At 30.6% G+C, this 24,915-nt stretch overlaps 1 protein-coding gene and 1 pseudogene across 1 annotated transcript; one reads left to right on the top strand and one right to left on the bottom strand.

The window, feature by feature from the left end:
* The first annotated feature begins 1,447 nt into the window (after positions 1 to 1,447).
* On the top strand, positions 1,448 to 15,552 carry LOC120082713 (MLO-like protein 3). The gene is made up of 15 exons (XM_039037993.2): positions 1,448 to 1,853; positions 1,929 to 1,986; positions 2,066 to 2,325; positions 2,986 to 3,102; positions 6,006 to 6,066; positions 7,700 to 7,788; positions 9,278 to 9,352; positions 9,955 to 10,043; positions 11,299 to 11,348; positions 11,476 to 11,516; positions 12,702 to 12,875; positions 13,057 to 13,092; positions 13,588 to 13,655; positions 14,699 to 14,759; positions 14,999 to 15,552. Exons 1-15 carry the CDS (start codon positions 1,728 to 1,730, stop codon positions 15,437 to 15,439), a joined length of 1,746 nt encoding a protein of 581 aa, XP_038893921.1. The 5' UTR covers positions 1,448 to 1,727; the 3' UTR covers positions 15,440 to 15,552.
* Positions 15,553 to 22,151: 6,599 nt separating this feature from the next.
* Positions 22,152 to 24,711, bottom strand: LOC150034363 (uncharacterized; annotated as a pseudogene).
* Between the last annotated feature and the right edge of the window lie 204 nt (positions 24,712 to 24,915).

The following is a 24,915-nucleotide window of genomic DNA, read 5'->3' as shown; positions in this document are numbered from 1 at the left end:
CTGAATAAACAGGAGTTCATAATTAGCTCAGGATTGAGGTCAAGTTACCTAAGTAATCGCTTTGAAATATTCAGTCTTAAATAGTAAACAGCGTTATAAAGTAAGAGTGACTGATTTCATGGTCCGATCTTGTACAAACCCTTTTGTACAGGGACACCTTCACTCCTCATGTCACAACATGTACAAATTAGGATCACTTCGTTTGTAGCACTTTACAACTCTTTGTAACAACTATAGAATAGACCGCATCCAATAGTGTTACCAGAATAAAACACTCAATCTTATTCATATATTATAGATCATTTTGACTATTTACTCGAACCTAATCCACTTTTATGTCTCCACATAAAGTTCAAGTACTCAATGTAATAGTCAAGGGATTTTTAGGTTTATTGGATTTCTAATAAGCAAAACATCTATTCAATAACAACTTATTGAATTTTCAGAATAAGTTCTATTGTTTACAAACCACGAGTTTTAGAACATAAAACCCAACATGGTAGTGTTTTTTTGGTTGGTTGTTTTGTTTGGTTGTTGGTTGTTCTTATTCTCGTCTCTTTTTGGTTTTGTTGCTCAGGCTGTAGTTTGATTGGTTTGCCAATAAAAGAAAATCTTACTCCAAAAGGGGAGCTGTGAATATTCTTTCCTTATTTGTGGCAGATTTGCTAGGGTGAACTTTTCTTTGTTTGTGTTGTTTTCGTTTATGGCTCTCTTGCCTTATGAGGCTTGTCTTTATTTGTGCCTTCAGTGTGGTTTTTAGGGCAAGCCATTTTCTTGTAGATGTGAATTGATTGACAATAATTCAGAAGAAAACTCGTGTATTCGAGTCATTGCATATTCAGAAAAAGAAATACAATGGTTCTTTGAAGCTTGGGTTGTCCAAGTAGATTCGATATAGTACTGTGGTAGAGTGCTGGTTGAGCGTTCTTTCAACTAGTAGGTGAAGTCGTTGTTGTGGCATGAGGAGCCTAAATCTACAGATTCCACCATAAGCAGTATCGGTGTTGGTGTTAGGGGGAGTCTAACTTGCTCGCTAGTATTCAATTTACTGTAATGTAAGTTGAAGTGTATGTTGTAAAACTAAGTTACATTTTAGTGGATCTCTTTTCACCTAGGCGGGAAACCTCCCAGATGTAGGTGTTCATTGAGTTGGGTTAACAAGTCTTTGTCTACGTCCCCTTACTCTTTCCTTTAGATGTAATTTTTTAGTTGGATGGTTTTGTTGTTGGTTTCCTAAACTCAAAAAGAAAAAAAAAATGTCGCCATAATTATCCAATGATTTAAACTTTAATGATTTGAAGAGTGAAAACTCCATTGAAACGATTCTATGAAGTCTCAACTGCCTCGACTGGGTGGGTCAGGGCAATTTAAATAAATAAATTAAAAAAAAATTAATTTTGTTTTTTTAAAAATAGAGTATAAGTAGATTGGTAGTTTCGAAAGGAACGGCATTAAAAATTCCTAATTCTCAACTACACGGCGCCTCAGACAAAACCTCCACCAAGAACTACTGGCGCCAGAGGCCGAAGCACAGCCTTCATTTCATTTGAAAGACTTCACTTCAATTCTCCCCCAAAAGTCTCCCTCTACTCTCAATTCGTCAACACTTTCACTATCAATATCAAATCTCTTCCTTCTCATCACGCCTCACAGAATACACATCATCCCACTGCTTTGATTTTCATTTTGATTTTGCGTTTCTTCCGGTTGTCGTCGTCGTCGTTTTAATGGCCGCCGCAGCCGTAGACCCTTCCTCACTCCAATTCACCTCCACTTGGGCCGTGGCTGCTGTCTGCTTCTTCTTCATCTCCCTCTCTCTGTTCCTCGAGCATTTGATTCATCTCCTCTCCAATGTAAGTCTAAATCTAGTTGTATGTAGCAGAGATTCTATTCCATTTTATTTTGATTTTGATTTTGATTTGGCGTAGTGGTTGAAGCGGAAGAGGAAAGCAGCATTGTTCGAAGCGGTTGAGAAGCTAAAATCAGGTACGATTTCCCCAAAAATTCTGAAATCGAGGAGGTTTTTAATGATTTCAGTATCCGTAATTGTTTATCGGTTGTGCAGTGTTGATGCTTCTAGGGTTCATGTCGCTAACTCTGACGGTAACTCAACAGCCAGTATCTAAGATTTGCATTCCAAATAGCGTAGCGTATACCATGCTTCCGTGCCAGAGAGAAATACAGATCACTGCCAATAAGAATTTAGAGATGGAGCAATTTCGATCAAATCAGTCGTCGTTTTCATGGCTGCCGGAGAAAGTTGAGAGTAGTAGTAGCGGCGATTCTTCTTCTTCTTCATCTTCTTCTGATTACTGTACTGCGAAGGTAAGGATTGGGAATACTGACTGAGTCCACGACGAGTCGAGTTGAGCGAGTGAACTCGGTTCAAGCTTTTTTTGTTAATACTATTTTGATCCCTATCATCAATGTTTTGGAAAAATTATATAAATTCAAAAAATAAATTTAAATTAATAAATAAATATTTTATAATTATCAAATAAATTAATATATTTATTATTTATATTAGTGATATTTTGTTTCTTAATTATTATGTTTCGTGAATTTTTTTACGATATAATAGAAATATCGATATGTCGATTAAAATTTAATACTATGTCTATAATTTTTTTCTTGTATTCATTTTAATCTATACCTTCAAAATGTTCATTTCAGTAACTTTATTTTTTACATTGATTAATTTTGGTTTCTATACTTTCAAAATGTTCACTCTAACTTTTTTGCTTTCAAGTTTATTTTGATCCTTGAACTTTAAGAGAATACCATTTTGATAATTTAAAAATGAAAATGAATAATTTTCAAAATATAAGGACTAAAATGAACAAAAGAACAAAAAAAATGAAGATACAAAGATCAAGATAAACGGATCAAAATTAATAGAGACTAGAAAATATAGGATCATAATAGTATTTATAATTTTCTTTTTCAAAAGTCAAAAAGTGAAATTAAATGCTGAATTTGTGGCAGGGGAAAGCGTCATTGATGTCACAAGGTGGAATGAATCAACTCAACAATTTCATCTTCGTGTTGGCTGTTATGCAGATTGTTTACAGTGTCCTCACCATGGCGTTAGGAAAGGCCAAGGTCTATTTTCTCTCTCTCACTCCTTTATTTCATTTTAGTCTCTAAATTTTTCGTCTATTTTGGCCGAAAAACTCTATTTAAAGGATGAAAAAAAATACATATTTAGATTTTAGATATTGGATCTAATTTCTATTTGATATCTAAATTTTAAAAATTTACACTTTTAATCATTAGATTTTGAGTATAGTTTGAATTGTTTCAAAATCTTTACGATTTTATCCTTGAAGATTTGAGTTTTTGTTTTAGGTTGTTTGGTAGGTGAAATAGATTTATAATTTTAACCTCAATTTTTATTAAATACTCACTTTTAGTTTTTAATGTCAATGTGTATTAATCAATTTAAAAGGATTATGAAATAAAATTTTAATTTTAATTTTAAAAATAAAATTGTATAATTTTTAAATTAAACAATACCAATGTAGAGTTTTTAGTGAAAAAATGATAAATGTATGGACAAAATTGGAACAAAATTCAAATTTCAAAAGTAAAATTGTAATATTTTGAAACTTGGGACTAAAATAAAACCAAATTTGAACTTAAGAATTAATTGTTTAGTATTTTGAAATTTATGGACCAAATATATAAACTAAATCTAAAATCTAATGATCAAAAAGATATTTTTCTTTTAACGAAATAACAAATATCTATACTAGTATATTAACATAGGCAAGATTTTAAGCATCTTAAGTTAAAGACTAGCATTTGGCAAGTAAATATTAATTAGATGATAAAATAATATAACAAAAACTGAGCAAATTACTTTTAAAATTTCAGGGTTAAAATATAAATTTTGTAACTTCAGGACCAAAATAAAATAAATATAAATGTTTAAGAAGTATAGTGTGGATATAAAAAAGGTTCATAAATGAAAATAGGAAAATTAGAAATTGAACTAATTAATACCTTATATCATGTATTGTTGTAGTCAAAACTTTTCACTTTTTTTGTTTTAAATATAGTTCTAGAAAATTTCAAACTTTTATGCTCTCTCTATATATAAAATTAATTTTGTTATTTATCTAAGATCTCTATTAATTTAATCTCTATATTCTATTTTTTAATATTATACTTTAAAATATTTAGATGACGTTTTAGTTCAAAGTTTGATTTTTTTCCTTCTTCTATTGAATTAAAAAAAAAAACATTTCTTCTCATATATATAATGTTCTTAAATAAAAGATATTGTAAATAATATAGTATAAGATAAATGATCCAGACATGTGTTTACTAAACTAATGAAATCCCATATTTTTGTTAAGTGATGTTAAATAATTCATAACGAAAATAATATTTTAAGATAATTAAAATAAAATTTTATATTTAAAAATTACAAAGAATAATTTTTTTAAAGGAAAAGGAAAAGGAATATGGGAACTAAATTAAGGTGTGAGTGGTTAGAGCATGTTTTTTTTTTCTATGTACAGTCGGATCATGATATTATTAAAATAGAAATAATTCTAAAACAAATTAAAAATTCGATAGTCAAGAATAATACGTTGTGTTTAAATATAGGTAATATTCTTTCAAACAAACAAATAAAGAAAGAAATAATTGCAATAAATAAAAATAATAAAAGAGTAAAAAAGACTGGAGGTTTGATGTTGACTTTCTTTGAAGGTTTCCAATTATTTGTTACGCTACAAAATTCTAGAATGCTTCAAAATGGTAGCTTGTAGTGTCGTTTTGCGATGCTTAATAAACTTAGCTAGTAATAAATCAAGTATTATTGTCAAACTGTCCAAGTCGACAGTCAACGGAATTTTTAGTATTCAATTTAATTTGGGCGTGACAATATTTGAATTTTTCAGTATACCTTTTTAATTTATTTACTATAGATATGATTGTCATGCATTGACTTTGCATCCCAAATAAAACTGAAACTTAAATAAAATGTTATACATATAGTTTTGAATAGGAATGTTGAAGTGACTCGATAATCCAAATAATCTAGACTATCTAACTTAAATTGTAAAGATTTGGTTGAATTAGTTTTAATTTTGGATTAGATTAAATTTTTTATGTTTTATTGGGTTTGGGTCGGGTCCGAGTTATAGTTTTAAAAATTTGAGTTGACCCAAACCAATTCGAATTTTTAGTATTATTAAAATATATATATATATATATATATATATATTATAATATTTGTAATAGATATCTTGGATTTTGATATTAATATGTGAGGTACACAAATTTAAATATTTTAAGTTAATAAAAAAATGTAATTAAAAGAAGAAAAGAAAAAATAAATTACCTGACAACTCAATCCAACTCAGATTTTAAGGGCTGGATTGAGTTGGGTTGGGTTGGATGCCATCATTTGGGTAGCCAACTCAATCAATCCGAAATTTCTGGTTGATCCAAAAAATTCTCTCAACTCAATCAAATCCATGTATACCCTTAGTTTCGAGGATTATAGATTTAAATTTTTCTTTTTTAAAAAAATAATAAATTTTCAAATAATTTAGACATTTCAACGCTAATAACTAAGTCTACTTCCAAAAAAATAAAAATTGGAATTAGTCAATATCATCAATATTTAATTCTTTTTCTATATATATATTTATATATCTTCATTGTTATGATCAAATACATTAACATGATTTTATTAGTGTCTCTTTCATGATGATTTTATTATTTCTTTATTATTATTTTGAAGAAAAAAAAAGACATAATCGTTCAATAAAATTATTTTCTTAATTTAAAGGTTAATTTTATATTTTTTTCTTGTTAAAAATATTTTTGCTAAGTTTCAAGATATATTTTTTCAGAATGGGAAGTAGATAGATATGAATTATAAATCTCGTAATTATTAACACATGAATGTCAATTAAGCTATAATTGCATTTGGATTGGAATATTTAATTAACTTTTTTTTCCCTTTTTTTCAAACGAAATTTAAACAGATGAGGCGTTGGAAAGCTTGGGAGGAAGAAACTCATACGTTGGATTATCAAGTGGCCAATGGTAATTGAAACAATTTAATTTTACTTATTGTGATATCCATTAAACTAGTATTTGATTATTATGATTATTATTATTATTTTCCGTTGAATTATATATATATATATATTTGAAAAGGCTCCAATTATTATTATTATTATTATTTTAGTAGAAAGGCTCCAATTTGGTAATTATTTATTTTTTCATTTTTTGTTTTTGAAAATTAGGTCTATAGACACTAGTTTCAACTCCAAATTTCTTTATTTGCTATATTCTTTTTACCAATGATTTAAAGAATCAAGCCAAATTTTGAAAACAAACAAAAAGTAGCTTTCAAAAACTTATTTCTGTTTTTGGAATTTGACTTAGAATTCAACTATTATAATCAAGAAAGATGCAAATCATTATAAGAAATAGAAATGAAATAGATTTAATTTTCAAAAATCAAACACAGAAATAGTTACCAAACGATGCCTAATTTTGTTATGTGATAACTTAGTTCCAGTTATTTATTTATTTATCTATTAAGTCTAACATGTGAAGATGAAGTTTATAGTTGGAAGTGAAATATATAATGTTTGAAACTAGTTGAACTATACGCGGAATTAATTTAGGCTTCAATATTAATATTATTGTGAAGTTTAAGTAACAATTATGGGAAATTAATATGGTCTCATATAGTACATGGTGGTGCTACTTTTTGACTTTCATACATAGACTATGGGTCTTCTGAAAAACAAATAAATAAATGGACCATGAATTTTTTTATTTTTTTATTTATTTTTTTTTTTGAACAGGTTGTTTTCAGTTACCTTTTAGTTAGATAATAAATATTTTGGATTAACTTTAGATATTTATAAGTTTGGATGTAAAGAAATTAATGAAAGTAAAAATACAATAACTAAAATGCTATAGGTGGTAAAATTTAGAGACTATAATCTAATATAAATTTGCAATATTAGATTTAAGGAAAAAAGAAAAAGATTAAGAACTATGGAAAGACAATAATTGGGGAGGCTTGATGGAAGGGCTTTGGAAACCTAAATTTTTAAGGGTGGAGAAAATTTATATTTGTGTAACTCAGGCTTAAAAATTTATGGAGAACCATAGATTTTAAAAAATTAGATTTATATCACGTTTGTTTTTTTTTTCCTTTTTTATTAGAAACTATTTACACAAAATAATAAAATTTTAATCTTCTTTGATAGAGGTTGATAGAGACTAACAGAAGTACATCAGTGATAGACGCTGACAGAAGTCCATCACTGATAGACGCCGACAGAAGTCTATGAGTTTTTTTTTTTTTTTTTTTTGTTATTTATGTGAATAGTTTAACTCTATCTATGAAAATTTTCCTATTTATTTGTATCTTATTAAAAGATTAATTTTAAAAGTCAATAATTCAATTCATAGAATTAGCAAATTGGTAACAACCCAATAATTAATTACATATTAAATAAAAACCTACTCCAAATCTCTTTTTTGGGTTTTGATTTTCTATAGTAAAAAAAAATGATTAAGAAAATCAACTTTTTTGTGTGGTAAACATTCGATTGTAGTTAATAATTAATGTGTATTATCCTTGTTTCCTTGAGATTGATTCAAATCTTTATTATCTAAAAAACAACTAATTTTGATTTAACTTTGAAATTATTAGATCCAAATCGTTTTCGGCTGACAAGGCAAACGACATTCGGACGTCGGCACATCAGTTCTTGTGCAACTCCACCATTGCTTCTCTGGACTGTACGTTCACTTACTATCCTATCTTTCGTTTTCACATATATATGTGTGTGTATGTGATGGTTTGTATTTTATTTCTATTTTTGCAATCTTATATCTAGTAAACTATAATGACAACTTAGTCCAATCCAACCTAGTAGGAATGTACATGGGTTGGGTTGTAGGATTTTTTTTAATCAACCTAAAATTTCAGGTTGGTCGAGTTGTCAACCCAAAAGATTCTATAATTGTCTTCAACTCGACTCTTAAAATTTGGACTGGGTTAGGTTGTCGAGTTATTTTTTGTATTACTTTAAAATGCTTAAATTTATCGATAACACATGTCTAATAACTGAAATCTCATAAGACTCCAATGTTAAATACCAAATACTCGTAATATCTATTGCAAACTTTAAACAAAGTAAAACATTAAAAATTCACAAATTCATCGATTCTAAAAGAAATATATTATTATTATTATTTATTTATTTATTATTATTATTATTATTACGTATGTAATTCGGGTTGGATTAGGTCAACTCAAATTTTTTTATTCAACTCGAGACCCAACTCAATCTGAAAAAAATAGAAAAATTCAACTGAACCAAACCTTTATAGTTTAGGTTGGGTAGTTTGATTGTCAGGTTGTCAGGTCATTTGTACACTCCTATAGCTTAGTGAATAAGAAATAAATTATTTTTTATTTGTCAAACTAGAAAACATATGAAAATAATTTTAGGCTCTATTTGATATCAGTTTTATTTTGGTTATTGTTCTTGTATTTTGGTTATTGTTCTTGAAAATAAAACTAAACAAAAAAGTAGATTTAAAAAGAATTAAATTTGGATAAGAAAAATCATGATAAAAGAATGTGAGAAAATAAACCTAATTTTTAAAATTAAATAGTTATTAAATAGCATCTTAATTATTTAATTGTAATATAAAAATAAATTTATGATTTAAAATTAACGAATGGTATAGTTAATAGTCAAAGTCAAACATGAACTATATGGAGTAAAATGATACTTTCGACAACCTAAGATTTGTAGTACTTTATTAATTTATTAATCTCAATGGTCTATATATATCTAATAACATTTTTAAGAGAAAATTTAAGATGTTATCTACCACATAGTGTCTTCGCAAATTGTTATTACATTTAATGTCAGTCATTAATATATTAATTAGGGAGACTTTTGAAATTAATAAGCTTGATAAGATATGAGGTTAAAATTAACCAAAGTATCAACATAACAAAGAAGCCCTTGTATATTCATTGAAAAGCTTGGCTTAAAATTTATTACAATTTAGTTTAATTTCTTTTAAATTTTTAATTAACTTTAAGATATGATGAGTTAATAACTGCAATTGACATAATATGATTGTTGTCGAAAAAAAAAACACTAAATCAAAGAAATTTTAAAGTTAATAAAATAAATTTGGAAGCACAATAATGATAAAAAAAAAATTCTTAAAAATGAATTTGAAATTAATTTGGGTTGAAAATTTGCAGAAATGCTTCTTCAGACAGTTCTTTCGTTCTGTGGCCAAAGTTGACTACTTGACCCTTCGCCATGGTTTCATCGTGGTTAGTAAAATCTTTTTATATTTGGATTTCATTATTGAATCAGGATTTTTTTTTTTTTACGGACCGACCTTTCAGAAGAGTCTTAATGATTAATGATCCACCTCACAAATACGAAATTTAAGTTTTTGTTTACTATCAGAGCGCACTACCACATCTTATAATATATTAGATGGTCATATCCACGTCCATTGGGATTTTCATCTTTTTTGTTGGAAAATCCAACAAATCGTGAAAAAAAAGGAGAAAACACGAAAAAATATTTTATAACTATATTGCATTAGGGATGATCATATAGTCTTAACATAATCGTCATTTCTATTGAGATTTTCATTTTTCTCACCAAAAAACAATGAGAAAACTGGAGAAAATATAAGAGAAAAATAAAAATCGCGATATGAATGACCATTGCATTAAGACTACGATAGACATGATCACCTCTCACTTTCATGTAAGCAAATGGTTAGATTTCATATATTTGTGGAGAATGAATCATTAATCATAAAGAAGCCTATAAATGGATCATCCGTACAAAAAAAAAAAAAAATTCATGAATTATTTTCATTTTGTTTAAAATATATATTTACTTTTTTTTTTATAAACAGACTCATGTACCTGGAAACATTTCCTTCAACTTCCAAAAGTATATTGAGAGATCATTGCACGATGACTTCAAAGTCGTCGTTGGTATCAGGTAAATTATCTAAATTAATATTTAAAAAAGTTTTAATATTAAAAAAAAAAAAGGAAAAAATATTTTTTTGTCCAGTTTTGTTTCTATTTAATTTCAAAATGTTAGACATTTAATCCTTAAATTTTGAGTTTTTCTTTTTTCAATTCAGTCTCTAATTTTAAAATGTTATACTGATATCTCTAAGATTTGAGTTTTGTGTCAAGTTTAGTAAGTTTCAAGTCTTACACTTTTTAATTTCATTTTTTATTGAATGTTCACCCTCAATCATTAGCATTAATGTCTATTAATTAATTTTAAATAACTATGAAGTGAAATTTTAAATTTAATATTTTAATAATGATGAAAAATAGTGAAATTTAATTAATTATAATTATTTTAACTCTTTTAAATCAATTAATATACATTAAGACTAAAGATAAAAATTGAGAATTTAGTGAAAATTTAAGGTTAAAAGTGTAAATCTTGAAATTTAGGAATCAAATTAAAATTAAATTCAAATTTCGTCAAGGGTAAAATTGTAATATTTTGAAATTTATGGATTAAATTCAAATCAAACTCAAAATTTAAAAACTAAATATGTAATATATTGAAGCAAGAAACCAAATAAAAACTAGATCAAAGACTTAGGAAGCAAAAAAAAAAAAAAAATCACTAAAAAAATTATCAAAACAAAAAATTTATAGAAAATTTTCGCTCTATCATTGTTAGAGGCTAATATCAGTGATAGAAACTGGTAGAAGTCTAAAATGATTGAATTTTGCTATTTTGTGTAAATAGTTTCTCTTATTTTTCTATTTTTGAAAATTCCCAAACATGAGCCCATAAAAATTTATATCCATAATGAAATAGTTTGAGATTTTCATCGTTCATACCGTTTCAATATGAACATAGTTAAGTGGATAAATTCTAATTAACGCTCTTAAATGTCAACTATTGGATTCAATTTCTCCCTCACAATACATAAATTGCTTCCAAAATTGAGATCATCTAATTTAAGAATGGTAAACTCAGAATGACATCTTGACCTACGGAACATCTTGAAAATCCTATTTTAAAAAGATGTAGAGATTTCACAATCTTTAGAAGATATATGAGGTTATGTTTTACTGTCATTTTATTGTAAATTAATTTTAAGATAAAATTATATGTTTATCTAATACATTAACCTCATAATAATAATAATAATAATACCCTTGATTAATTAAATAATTTTATATTTCCTTTTAAACTTATTCTTCTCTTACTTATATGACAGTCCTTTCATGTGGCTGATAGTAGTTGTCTTCATTCTTGTAGATGTACATGGTGAGTTTTTTCTACCCCTTAAATTTAAGAGCTAAAACAATTTTATTTATTTTAATTTGGAATAAAGTATTATTTTATTTATTTAAAATTGGCTGAAAATAATTTATATGTATGACTATATGAACAGGCTGGAATGCATATCTCTGGGTGTCTTTCCTTCCACTAATTGTAAGTTGAGAATTTCATTTTGGTAAATTTCTATTTTATTTTATTGAAATCCAATAAATATAGACCAATATAACATTTCAAAGTTACATTAGATCCTAACTTAATAAAGATGTTCAAACTCAATCTAACAAAATATCTATAGCAACTTGAAATATTAGAAGCACCGGGTCTAATTAATTAGTTTTTATATTTTGAGATTTGTTCAAATTTAAAAAATAGGTGAATCTAAAGATTAATCACACAAGTCAAATACGATATCACATGCAAAATAAACAAATAATATAGTGACATGAAGAAGATAAGAGAGAGTAAATGCATAGAGTTGATAATCGAGTTTGGTGTAACCACATCTACGTCTGGGGGGCAGAATGCTCAAATGAAAAGAGTTTCACCAGTAGAATTAAGCAATGCAGCAGTTACCAACCTTTTTGCCAGCATTTACTATCTAACCTACGTTCATAACCTGTATAGAAACCTTGATATGCATATACAGCTTTTAACCAACAACATTTACAAACAGAATCGGTGCTCCATTGGGTGACACACTGGGTCCAATACATCCTTATCAATCAACTCCTGCAACTGGACCTTAAATTCTTTCAACTCTAGGTGCCATATAGGAATACTTATATGATAGTACACACTATCTATACTCACAAAGTGCTTATTCTTAATGAAGAGTTTAGACTCCCCCTAAACTTGAGACTCCCTCTTTTATTGAGATTCACGTTTAGGCTCCCCTGAACGTGATATTTGTTCTTTTGAAGGTTCGCCATTCTTTTCATCATATGTTTGAAAAACCTTCAAAAATGTTAGCTTACTTACGAACACAATTGACCGTGCAAATACTTCAACCGTAGATCATAGTTTACTAACCAACAGAAGATTTGACAGAAAAGTTGAACAAATCTTCGACAAGAACTCCTATAGAGCCGCACACCCTTTTCTCTCTAAAACACAATATGTTCTGCATAAAACACACGGCTAACCCTAGTAGACAAAATGACCCACTAAATATATGAGCAACATAAGGCAAGAAACTGGCAAAGAAGAAAATCTTCGCAGCAACCAAAAGCAGAAAGCAGTGCCAAGAAATCTTTAGTCCACTATGAATATGCTACGAGATTTATATTTAGATTATGAATCTCTAAATTATAATGTTTCTTAATTTATATATGAATGTAGATAGTGCTAGCTCTTGGAACCAAACTTGAAGTAATAGTAGCAAGGCTTGCCCTTGAGCTTCAAGACAAGACAGCTGTGGTCAAAGGAGCTCCAATGGTGGAACCAAGTGATGATCTTTTCTGGTTTAATCACCCCAAATTTGTTCTCACCCTTCTTCATTTCACTTTATTTATGGTAAACTTGGCAATTTCTCAAATCCCTTTTTACTTTTTGAAATTTAGATGTTTAAAGAATTATTTTTCTTAAGTGAAAAAAAAGTCTTTTTAAGTACTTAATAAGTCATTCTAATCCAAGCCTATCATTTACTTATCATCTTCTTTTTATCTAATCGCTTTTCTTTTCCTTTTCTTTTCAGAATTCCTTCGAATTTTCGTTTTTCATCTGGGTTACGGTAAAAATCTTCTTTACTCTTTTTTGGATGTTTCTTTTTTCCTTGATTAAGAATAATCAAGTTTAGTCTTTGAATTAGAAACTTCTAATACAACGTCTAATAAATCCCTAAAGTTTCAAACGGTCTAATAGTTAGGATTCTGAAACTTCTAATTTGTATATAATAGATTTCATCCAAACATAATGGACATCTTTAAATTAAAAATCATGACTTGTTAGATATTAAATCGTAAGGTCAAAGTTTTATTAGGTGCAAATTTGAATGATGTGTCTAATGGATATGTGAGGATTTTGGAAAATGTTAGAATAAGTCTTATTAGAAAAAGAATTGAAAAACATAAGGACTAGGTAGATATTTTTGAAAATTTCACATATATGAAATTAGAATTTTAGGGACTAATAACCCTTTTTTAAAGTTTGACTTTGGACTAAAAAATTTGTATGTTTTTTGCAGTTATATACTTGATTTAATTTCTTTATACTCTATTATTTGCAGCTACAATATGGGATAAAATCTTGCTACCACGAAAAGTTGGTGGTCATCGTCATAAGAGTGGTCTTAGCGTAAGTATATCATTCAACTTCTTTAATTAATACTGATAATATGGCAATATGGTACTGATAAATTAATAAAATGGCTCCATGTACAATTATTTTAGGAAAATTTTTACAAATAGAAAAAGTGTCAAACAATTTATAGAAATGGTAAAAAAATACTGATAGATATTGATAAACTTCTATCAGCGTCTATCACATAGTCTCAATGATAGACTTCTATCCGCGTCTATCAAAGAAGATTAAAGTTTGATATTTTATATAAATAGTTTCCCTTATTTTTCTATCTTTGAAAATCTTCCCTTATTTGATTTCTCTCGACATAATAATGCTAGCTTTTATAAAGCCATCTAATTTAACTTGTAATTGGTTTTTTTAGTACACTAGGGAAAGGAGAAACGAATCAGGTCATTAACACATCTCTATATAAATTGAATTATGCTTACTTTGACAAAAATATAAAGATTGATTACTAAAAAATGGCTTTTCATATCACACCATAGGCAAGTCAAATTAAGAGAAGAAAGAAAAAGGTTTTTTTTTTTTTTTTTTTTTTTTTGAAGAAAACAATGGAGATTTTTGTCTATTCGAAAATTTATGATAGTTTTTTAGCATTACCAAATTTATGACCAATAAATGTGGTTAAAATAGTAATAATTAGGGACAACTGAAAATATAATAATCGGGTCAAAGTATTAACAGATATAATATAATGTAAAAAATTACAAATATGACAAAATTTAGATAGTCTATCAGTGATAGACCATGTCGCTAATAGGAGTTTATTAATGATATACCACATTGTTGATAAGAGTCTGTTAATAATAAAAGTCTATCGCCGATGATTTTGTTATGTTTGCAATTTTTTAAAAATATTGCTACAAACTTGGTTATTACCCCTAAAAATGTTACCCATTGTAATTATTCAGAGAATTAATTCATAACTATATTTGTGTTTAGTTTTCCTATTTTTTCCAATTTTTATCTTACTTACGATAAAGTTTGAAAACATAATGTGAAATAATAAAGCTTTTCTTAAAAAACTAATGTAGGGTTACAGTCCAAGTGTTGTGCAGTTACATTACTCTGCCTCTCTATGCTCTTGTCACACAGGTAAAATACATCAACAATGAGTTTCAATTCTTTTCCACCCTAATAAGTATTAGTTTTTATGAACTAAAATTCGAATATTTGACTTTTTAGTTTATGACATAAGTCGATGTTGATAAGTATTGCATTGTGAACTTTTAAATATAAAACAATTCCATATAAAGTGTTGCTTTAAGAAGGAAATAATAATAATATCCTCATTATGAAGCTTATGAGATTGTACATTTTTGTAAAATCACTAGATGGGGTCACAGTTCAAAGCTGCAGCATTAGAAGAACACACAGCCAAAGTCATAAAGAAATGGCACAAAGATGTGAAACAAAAGAGAAAGAAGCATTCCCATCCCCATGACCTCGACTCGAGCCAGCACCAGGAAGGCTCGTCTCGTTCCGCTTCCGAGCGCCCGTCATCTCGAGCTCTCGATAGCAACATCGTCCAAACCCTAAGCTCCGAAGAGATGAGCTCTTCCCATCATAGAGCTCCCACTTTTTCTGAGCTCAACAGTTTCAGTATGATTGAATGTGATGAAATTGTTGAAGAGGAACATACAGAAACTGTGGTAGCAAAGAATGAATCTGTTGTTTCAAATAAGGTATTGGAGATAAAAATAGGAGAGACTAGTGAAAACCATAAAGAAAAAATTACCTTAACTCCTCAAAATGAAATTAGACGGGTTTCCTAGATTTTGGATTGAGCTTTTGTCATTAATTTGATGTAAAAACTTTTGGTGTTTGTGCTGTAAAAATATTGTCCCATCTGATGAGTATATATATGATGTTCATATATTTATTATAATTTTATCATGTAGTGAAGGATGCTATAAGTGAAATAATTTTGATTGAATTGCATTTTTGGTTCTTTGAGATATACTCTAGGGATTTGTTGAGGGTCTACAATCAAATATAATTTTGGAATTTTTTTTTAAAAAAATAATGTTTTTTAGTATATAATGACAAAAATAGAGTTGAAGGGGAAGTATTCCCAAAAATAGGTTTTTAAATCATGTACCAGGTATACGATTACACCTTAATTGTGTACTTGGTACACGATTAGCTCTAAATCGTATACCGGGTACATGAGTCCCTGTCTATCTAGCACGTGCAGTCTGCCGTAGCAGTCATGCAGGGTTGACTGAGGTAATCGTATACCCGATACACGATTACCTTAAGTCGTGTACTCGATACACGACTTCCTCTCCATTAAATCGTCACCCGCCCCTTCTTCTTCCTCACCGAGAGCTTTCTGCCTTCCGAACGAAATTTTCTCCATCCAAATGATTTTGCTTCTTTTTTTGCGTTTCTCCATCCAAAATTCTGAAATCTTCCTCATTTTGCTTCTGTCTTGTGCATCCAAATGCCTACATTTGCTCGAAATCGTTCGTTCATTCGTCCATATAACATTTGTGTTTCTCTATTTGCTCCAAACGCCTCCGTCCGTACAAAATTGTTCGAAATCGTCCTCCATTTGTTCGTCCGTCCAAAATCATCTGAACGGTAAAATTCTTTCTCTAGTTGTTTTTCAATATATAATCGTCCGAACTTAGATCTTATATTTTTTTTATTTATTTCGGCTTATTTAAACTTAGAAATATATGTATGTTAAAATTAGAAATATATGTATTTGTTGGGCTGATCTTATATGTATATGTTTATAAATCTTAAATGTTAGATCTTGTATGTTTTTATTTGTTTGGGCTGATTAATGTATTTGTTGGGCTGTATATGTTTATAAATCTTAAATCTTAGGTCTTATATTTTTTTATTTGTTTGGGCTGATTTAGAGTATGTTAAACTTAGAAATATATGTATTTAGATCTTAAATCTTAGATCTTATATATTTTTTATTTGTTTGGGTTGATTTAAATATATAGTTTATGAATCTTAGATTTGGGCTGATTTAAATGTATAATATTTAGATCTTATAGGTTAAACTTAGAAATTGGATTTTGTTGGGTTGACATATTAACATATTTTATGTCAACTATAACCGTTGAAAAAATCATAATAAATATGTCGATGCGTCTTAAAGATTTCCCTCTTATATGCTTCCATATAGTGAAGTGGCATCATCCATATCGTATGTTAGACAGTTCGGTCTACGACAAACGATACCTTCGTTGTCCTATACACTCCTAACACTACACCAGATCAATTTGAGAGGTAAGCACGACCAAGACTGGCGTCGAATCATGTGGAATATTTATCCTATTGGCATGTACAACATGATTGTTAGTGCACGAGAATTAACAAATGGGCCAGCTGTATCAGACGACCACTTTCCTTGGTACAATTCAATCACGAGCGATTTATCACACCCAACGGCCCTTACTATTACTGCATGGTAAGAGATTTAAAATCAGAAATTTTCCATATATATGATATGAATATTGTTTAATATTTATTTTTTTTATTGTACAAAATAATTTTATTGGTGATGTTCAACAATATTCAGTGCAGAACAACTTACCAGAATTGGGTTCAATGTGTCAGCAAACATTGGTCAACGTAGAAGGTATTATTCACAAACAAGACAACTCAATGTTGCTGACACCGATCGAAGATGTATTCGTCGTAGACGACAACGACAACAAGGTGAACCTAATTTAGAGGGACACGAAGACAACCCCCATGAGGGGTAAGGGCCAGGGGTCGTTTTTAAATTTCATGTAAACTTTCATTTTCAAATTATAAATTCAAGAACTAATTGTAAATATTCTTTAATGTCATGGTATTTTTTCTTAAAATATGAGTGCAAGATGTTTTCATTATAGATTAAATATATAATTAAGTTTAATAATGAAGGAATTTGTGGATCAATTCCTAAAGTTTTTATATTGTTGTACATCTACAATTAAAAAAAATAGTCAACAAACTTTAAAAAAAATAAAAAAAAAAAAAAAAGCAAATCATGGACTGGGTCCACGAGTTTGCATTTGACTGGTCAACCAGTTAGTCGACATGGTGCTGACTAGATTAAACGGTACTCGTGTACTGGGTACACGAGTTTGCCACATAGAAATCATGTACCCGGTACACGATTCCACTACTCCAATTTTGTCAATAGTTTCACAAAACACCTATTCTTAGAAAATGTTTCCCTCCAACCCTATTTTTGTCATTATATTTTAAAAAAACATTATTTAAAAAAAAATCTATAATTTTGTAATATCCATCTACAACTATCAAAATTAAATAGTATTAGTAGGAGAATAGGTACAATCAAATGGAAGTCTAAAGATAGTTTTGACAAGCTAAATTTCTAAATAAAATGGTAATAATGAGGGGTTTATTGTGGAAAGAGAAGCTACAAAAAGATAAATGCTGAAAAAATCTAAGTGATAAAAATTTATTGCGGTCTATCATTGATAGAGAATGACATTTTGCTATATTTATAAATAAGTTGGCTCATTTTTCTTTATTTGAATACAACCCTAAAAATAAAGGAGTAGAAGTTATAAGAAAATTATAACAAGTGTGATAAGCGCCCGCGATACTTGTTGGATGCAAAGCTAGAGGTCCTTCTAGGATCCTTGCAAACACTCACAAAGAAAGCTGCTTAGATCGAACTTAGAATCTATGATGGTCACTCTTAGATCCTAAGACAACTCATTCCAAAATTAGCTTGATCAAGACTAATCCAATGAATTGATTTAAATATCAAATCTAAAGCAAGATTTGAAAGAAAAAGACAACACCAAAGGGTTGAATAAGCACAAGCTTTTTACATCAATAATCTGAGTTTTGAAGAACATTACAAGCCATTTTATAGGCCAAATTGTCGTGGATAGACCAAGAAACTCAAAAGTCATTCAAATATAATTAATTACAAATTGTAGAAAATAACACCTAGAAACTTGAGACTTAATTGTATACTAAATTATAAATCAAAATGCAAAACTAAGAATGTAGAAAGTCTTCAAATTTATTTAAATATCTCCTCTAGAAGGCGGCAAAGTAGTTATGCACGTTTGACAAGGTTTGACATCACATTTTCCCATGCAGTGCACACTTGACAGCATTTTCTTCACAAAATCTGCACACTTTTTTTGACCACCGTGTCATCTTCCAAACTATAGGACTTTTCCGTGTCATCTTCATGTCATTCTCTTCTTGACTCATTGAACTAACATTATATAAAACTTTGGTCTCAAAATTATTTGTCGGTTCTTGTGAATTTGCTAGTTTTTGAAGATGTAGTGTGAATGCCTCTTGAATCTTCTTTGCCTTGCTCTTGTAATTGGTCCTTTAGGTACATGCAACGGTTCAATGGTTGAATTCATATCATCCCCCCCTTTTTTTTAAAAGGATTTGTCCTCAAATCAAGGTCTTCATTTCTTACATCAAAAGGAATCAAACCAGCTATATTGAAAGTAGAACTTACATTGTACTCACCTCGAAGATCCAATTTGTAGGTGTTATTATTTATCCGCTCTATCACTTGAAATAAACCATCTCCTCTTGGTTGAAGTTTAGACATTCTTTGATCTGGAAACCTTTCCTTTCGTAGATGAACCCAAACCCAATCACCGGGTTTAAAAATCATTTTCTTTCTCCCTTGGTTCTTGCTATTGATAAGCTTTTGATCTTCTTTTTTATCCTTTCTTTGACTTCTTTATGCAAATGTTTGATGTATTCTGCTCTTGAAACAACTACTTCACTAGTAAACATATTAGGTGGTAAGGGTGACAAATCTAACAGAGTTAATGGATTAAAGCCATACACAACCTCAAAAGGTGAACAATGAGTGGAGCTATGTATTGCTCTATTGTAAGCAAACTCTACAAAAGGTAGAGTATCCTCCCAAGTCTTGAGATTTTTAGACATTAATGACCTAAGCAAAGTTTCTAATGTTCTATTAACCACCTTAGTTTGCCCATAGGTTTGTGGGTGATAAGTTGTTGAAAACAAAAGCTTAGTTTCCAATTTACCCCACAAAACTTTCCAAAAATGACTTAAAAATTTTGTACCTCTATCACTAACAATGGTCCTAGGAATTCCATGAAGGAAATCGGAAGTGATGATTTCCATGAGTAGCGGAATAAGACTATTATAAATTATAATCATGAATCAACAAACCATTTACAATCGACTTCAAACAAATGGTTATACAATTATATAGAGAAATTACAGCATGAATAAACTCAAATGCATAGAAAGACAAACTCTACGCACATAGGCAGAAATGTCTCCATGCTTTGTTGCACGACCGCTCGAACAACAGCGACCACGAGCGATCGATCTACACGACTGCAACATTGCACGAACACAGCATGAACACTTCGCGCTCGTCCTCAACGAAATCCTCGGTCACGATCTCCTCTACAACACGAACGGACTCCTCACTTGTCCTTCGCGACACAAACGGCCTCCACAGCACCACGAACGGCCTCCAGAAAACCTCAACGGTGTCAAGTTGAGTCTGACACCACCAACAAGGCGACCTTGATATTCTCGGTGTGAGAATCCAGAGGGTGGGCTCTGTTCGGACTTGGTATGAGGCAGATGAACGGAGGAAACAACGATCGCGTACTCGACTGGGCAAGTGGGAGAAGTCGAGACCTATTGTATAGGTCGATGCCCAATCGTTTAGATAAAGTTATGTGATCGTCTAGCAAAAGCTATACGACCATTTAGCTTGGTCTATCACCTATAGACTCTACACGATCGTTTACCTTGGGCCAGCGATTTTTTAGCAAAATTATGTGATCGTTTAGTAAACACTGCACGATCATTTAGCTCGCCCAACCATCGTTTAGTAAATCTGTATTTACTTGACGACTAACGTGAGTTTCTTTTTCGCTAGAGAGAAAATTCAAATACTTTTTCAAACTTTTGTGAAAACTTCTTTTTCAAAATAGGAAACCAATTTCCTTTTAAACTCACGGTTACCATGATTCAATAACCACCCACTACTTTGGTTATTTAAAAGAAAAAGTATTAATTATTAGATAAATGATAACCAACTTATCATACTATATTTATAACCTATAGTTTTAATACTTCATCTCATGAAACATATAAACCATAGTTCTTTTTCTATTCCATGGCACTTAATGTAAATCTTATTTACATCAATCTTCCACTAGATGTATCTTACACATCATACCGATTATATCATATATAATCAAAATACCTCTTGTCAATTTGAACATTACAAATCAACACCAAAAACTAATTCTCAATAGAATCCAAGCTACCAAGGGGGACCTTATAGACCTGTAGATCCGAAGCTCCAATGGTATGTGAATAACTGACTAAACTCTTTAGTCACGGGATCCACCATCCGTTAACTGCCAGACACTCCACTAAAGACCGACAGTTGAACTCTCCTCACTACAGATATATGATGTGTCCATCTTAACCAATCAGCAATGCGACAACCCTTCACAGATCGCTCGTAAGTACAGCTGGGCCAATAACCGTTATGCCCCTGTAGTTACATCTGTCTCCTTACGTACCACTGATCCTTCTAATGAACATAAGTCATAGTCTTACTATGATTGAGTCTTCTCTTCCAAAGAAAAGCTGTGGCCACTATGTTCAAGCCTTAGAATGAGCCCTTAAGGGAGCCATCTCTCTACTTATCCCTGCTTTGAGAAAGGAGTAAATTTCATATTGTGGATTGAGTTCCCAGTTCTCAGATCAGATAAGTCCACGAAAAGGTAGGCATGTTGAGTTGGCAATCTAGCCACTCTCACCCATACTAATCAAAGGACCGCCCTCAAAGGCAGGAGTTTTCAAAACACTCATAATTGAGGTCATGTCACCTATGGTCGTTTAGGTGAAATGCAAGTCTCTAGTATCAACAGCGTTATATATAGAGTCTAGTCATCTCGTGGTCCAGATCTTATACAAATTCTTTGTATAGGACACCCTCGCTCCACGTCTCCACATGGATGGTCAGGATCTATCATCTGTAGTAGTTTACAACACTTGTAAACCTCTACAAAACAGGCCATATCCGTAGTATCACCAGGATCAGATATCCCACCTTAATCCTTATACTACAGACCGATTTAGGTTATCGCTTAAGGCATAATCCACTTGTATATCACATATACATGCTTAAGTTCACATAAGATAACCAAGGAACTTTGTTTATTGGATATGAGTAAATGCCACAATTAAATAACACTTATTTTATTCATTGAACAATGTGTATCTTTACAAAACAACGAGACTCCGAGAGAATTAGGACACCAATCCCAACATTCCATGCAATCTAACCACTTCCCTAAAGAAAAGATTAGCTATGTTAGTAGCATCATCTGTTTTATTACATGGTATGAAATGTGCTATTTTACTAAACCTATCAACTACCATGATGTCTCCTAGTCTTTGGTAGTCCTAAAACAAAATCCATGCTAATGTCAACCCAAGGTTCATTAGAAACATCTAAAGGTGTGTAAAGACCATGTGGTTGTGTCTTAGACTTAGCCTTCTTACATTTGAAACATTGTTTACACACTTTATCTTTCTCATTTTCAACCAATAAAAATGTTCAGCCAACATGTTATATGTTTTAAATTCCCCAAAATGCCCCATTAATCCTCCCCCATGAGCTTCCTTCACAAGAAACTCTCGAATGGAACACTTAGGAATACGAAGTTTTCTTTTCCTAAAAAGCATTTCATCAGACACAATATAATCATACACGTTTTTCCCTTCTAAACATTGAATATACACATCATGAAACTCAGATGTCTCTACTTTGTACAAATCAATCATGTGTTTAAAACTAAGAATTTTTGCACTAAGGGAAGAAAACAATGCATACTTTCTTGATAATGTATCAGCCATCACATTATCCTTACCTTTCTTGTAATGAATGATATATGGAAATGTCTCAATGAATTCTACCCATTTAGCATGCCTCTTGTTCAACTTTGTTTGGCTTTTGAGGTGCTTCAAGCTTTCATGATCCGTGTGGATGACAAAATATTTTGGCACAAGTAATGTTGCTAAACTTGCAAAGCCTTTACAAGTGCATGCAATTCCTTATCATATGTGGGGTAGCTAAGTTGTGCTCCATTTAGCTTCTCACTAAAGAACATGATTGGCCTATTTTCTTGCATCAAAACAGCTCCAATCCCTATCCCACTTGCATCACATTCAATTTCAAAAGATTGGTCAAAGTTAGGTAAAGCAAGACGAGGTGCATTAGTCAATTTATCTTTTAATTCATTGAATGCATTTTCTTGCTTTTCTTTCCATTCAAATTTCACATTCTTTTTAATAAGTTCGTTCAACGGTGAGGCTATGCTATTGAAATCCTTAATAAACCTTCTATAAAAACTAGCCAAACCATGAAAAGATCTCACCTCGGTTGCATTGGTGGGTGTTGGCCACTCTCGAATAACCTTGACCTTTTCTTCGTCAACTTTCACCCCATCCTTTCCAACAATGAATCATAAGAAATTGACTTAGTCTAGACAAAAACTACACTTTTTGAAATTGGCATAAAACTTTTCTTCTCTAAGTTTAAGCAAAATTGTCTTGCCATGCAATATATGTTCATTCAAATTTTTAGAGTAAACAAGAATATCATCAAAGTATACCACAACAAATTTTCCAATGTATCCTCTCAAAACATGATTCATTAGCCTCATAAAATTACTTGGTGCATTAGTAAGACCAAATGGCATAAGAAGTCACTCGTAAAGTCCAAATTTTGTTTTGAAAGCCATTTTCCACTCATCTCCCACATGCATTCGAATTTGATGGTAACCACTTTTAAGATCAATTTTTGAAAACAAGTTTGCACCATGTAATTCATCTAGCATGTCATCCAATCTAGGAATAGGATGTCGATACTTTACTGTTATTTTGTTGATGGCTCGACAATCAACACACATCCTCCATGTTCCATCTTTCTTGGGTACTAAAATGACTGGAACCGAACAAGGACTCATGCTTTCTCGAACATAACCTTTATCCATGAGTTCTTCTACTTGCCTTTGGATTTCCTTGGCCTCGATTGGATTGTAGGCTGCCATATTTGGAAGCGTTGCCCCAGGTATGAAGTCAATTTTGTGCTCAATTCCACTTAAAGAAGGTAGATTTGTAGGTGCATCTTCATGTGGAAACATGTCATTAAATTCCTGCAAAAGAGATTTAAATGCACTAGAAAAATCATCATTAGAGTTAGGTTCAGTTACTAAACACATTCCTTTGCACATAAGTACAAAGTTTGGTGTTTCGAATGAAAACATATTCTTATCTTCCCTTTTTCTCATAATCAAACTCACACTCTTTCTTCTTTCCTCAAAATCACTCTTTTTTCTCTCTTGGATTTCACTCATCTTTTGCCCTCACTTTTCTCCTTTTTTTCGCTCTTCTCCCTTAACTTACTTTCTTCTCTCCTCTCTTAATCCTCAAATTCTTTTCTTTTCTTTTCTAATTTCACTTGATCGCATTGTACTTCATATGGAGATAATGGAAGCAAAGTAAACTTCTTCCCATTCAAAGTAAATGTGTACTTGTTCAACAAATCATCATATATGACTTCTCTATCATATTGCCAAGGTTGGCCCAATAACATATCACCTGCATGCATAGGTACTACATCGCAACGAACCTCATCCTTATATCTTCCCAAAGTAAAAGAAATAAGAACTTGGGAGTTTACCTTCAATTATCCTTTGTTTATTAACCATTGAAGTTTATATGGTTTTGGATGTGGACGAGTAGTGAGCTGCAGTCCTTTTACAAGAAAACTACTTACTACATTTGTGCAACTTCCACTATCAATCACCAAGCTACATGGGGTTCCTTCAATCAAACACCTTGTGTGAAATAAGTTCTCCCTTTGATCTTCAACTTCCTCCTCCTTGATCTGCACATTAAGTACTCTTTTTTCAATTAAGAATATGATCAAAGGCTTCAGATTCTTCCTCAAGTTGGCCACCTTGTCACATTCATCTTCCGAATCAATAATTCCATTTCTTATGACCATGACTTTTTTATTGACATAATCTTTGCTCATGTGCCCAAATCCTTTGCACTTTCAACATTGAATGGAACTAGATTTCTTTCTTTCCTCCTTTGAAGCTTCATTCTTTTTAGTATAGGTGCTCCCGGCTTCCACTCTTTTAGGAGCCACAAACTTCCCTTTTGCTTCACCCCTATTCACAAAACCATCCTTGTTCCAAACATTAGA

The sequence above is a fragment of the Benincasa hispida genome, chromosome 8 (genome assembly GCF_027475165.1).
Source record: "Benincasa hispida cultivar pf3 chromosome 8, pf3_genome.v1.1, whole genome shotgun sequence".
Taxonomy (NCBI): domain Eukaryota; kingdom Viridiplantae; phylum Streptophyta; class Magnoliopsida; order Cucurbitales; family Cucurbitaceae; genus Benincasa; species Benincasa hispida.
This window is presented reverse-complemented; position numbering and strand designations above follow the sequence as displayed.

Coding starts and splice junctions, on each gene's coding strand:
- LOC120082713 (XM_039037993.2), top strand. CDS start 1,728: ATGGCCGCCGCAGCCGTAGACCCTTCCTCACTCCAATTCACCTCCACT. Junction 7,789..9,277: donor CACCATTGCTTCTCTGGACT/GTACGTTCACTT, acceptor GAAAATTTGCAG/AAATGCTTCTTCAGACAGTT. Junction 10,044..11,298: donor AAAGTCGTCGTTGGTATCAG/GTAAATTATCTA, acceptor CTTATATGACAG/TCCTTTCATGTGGCTGATAG.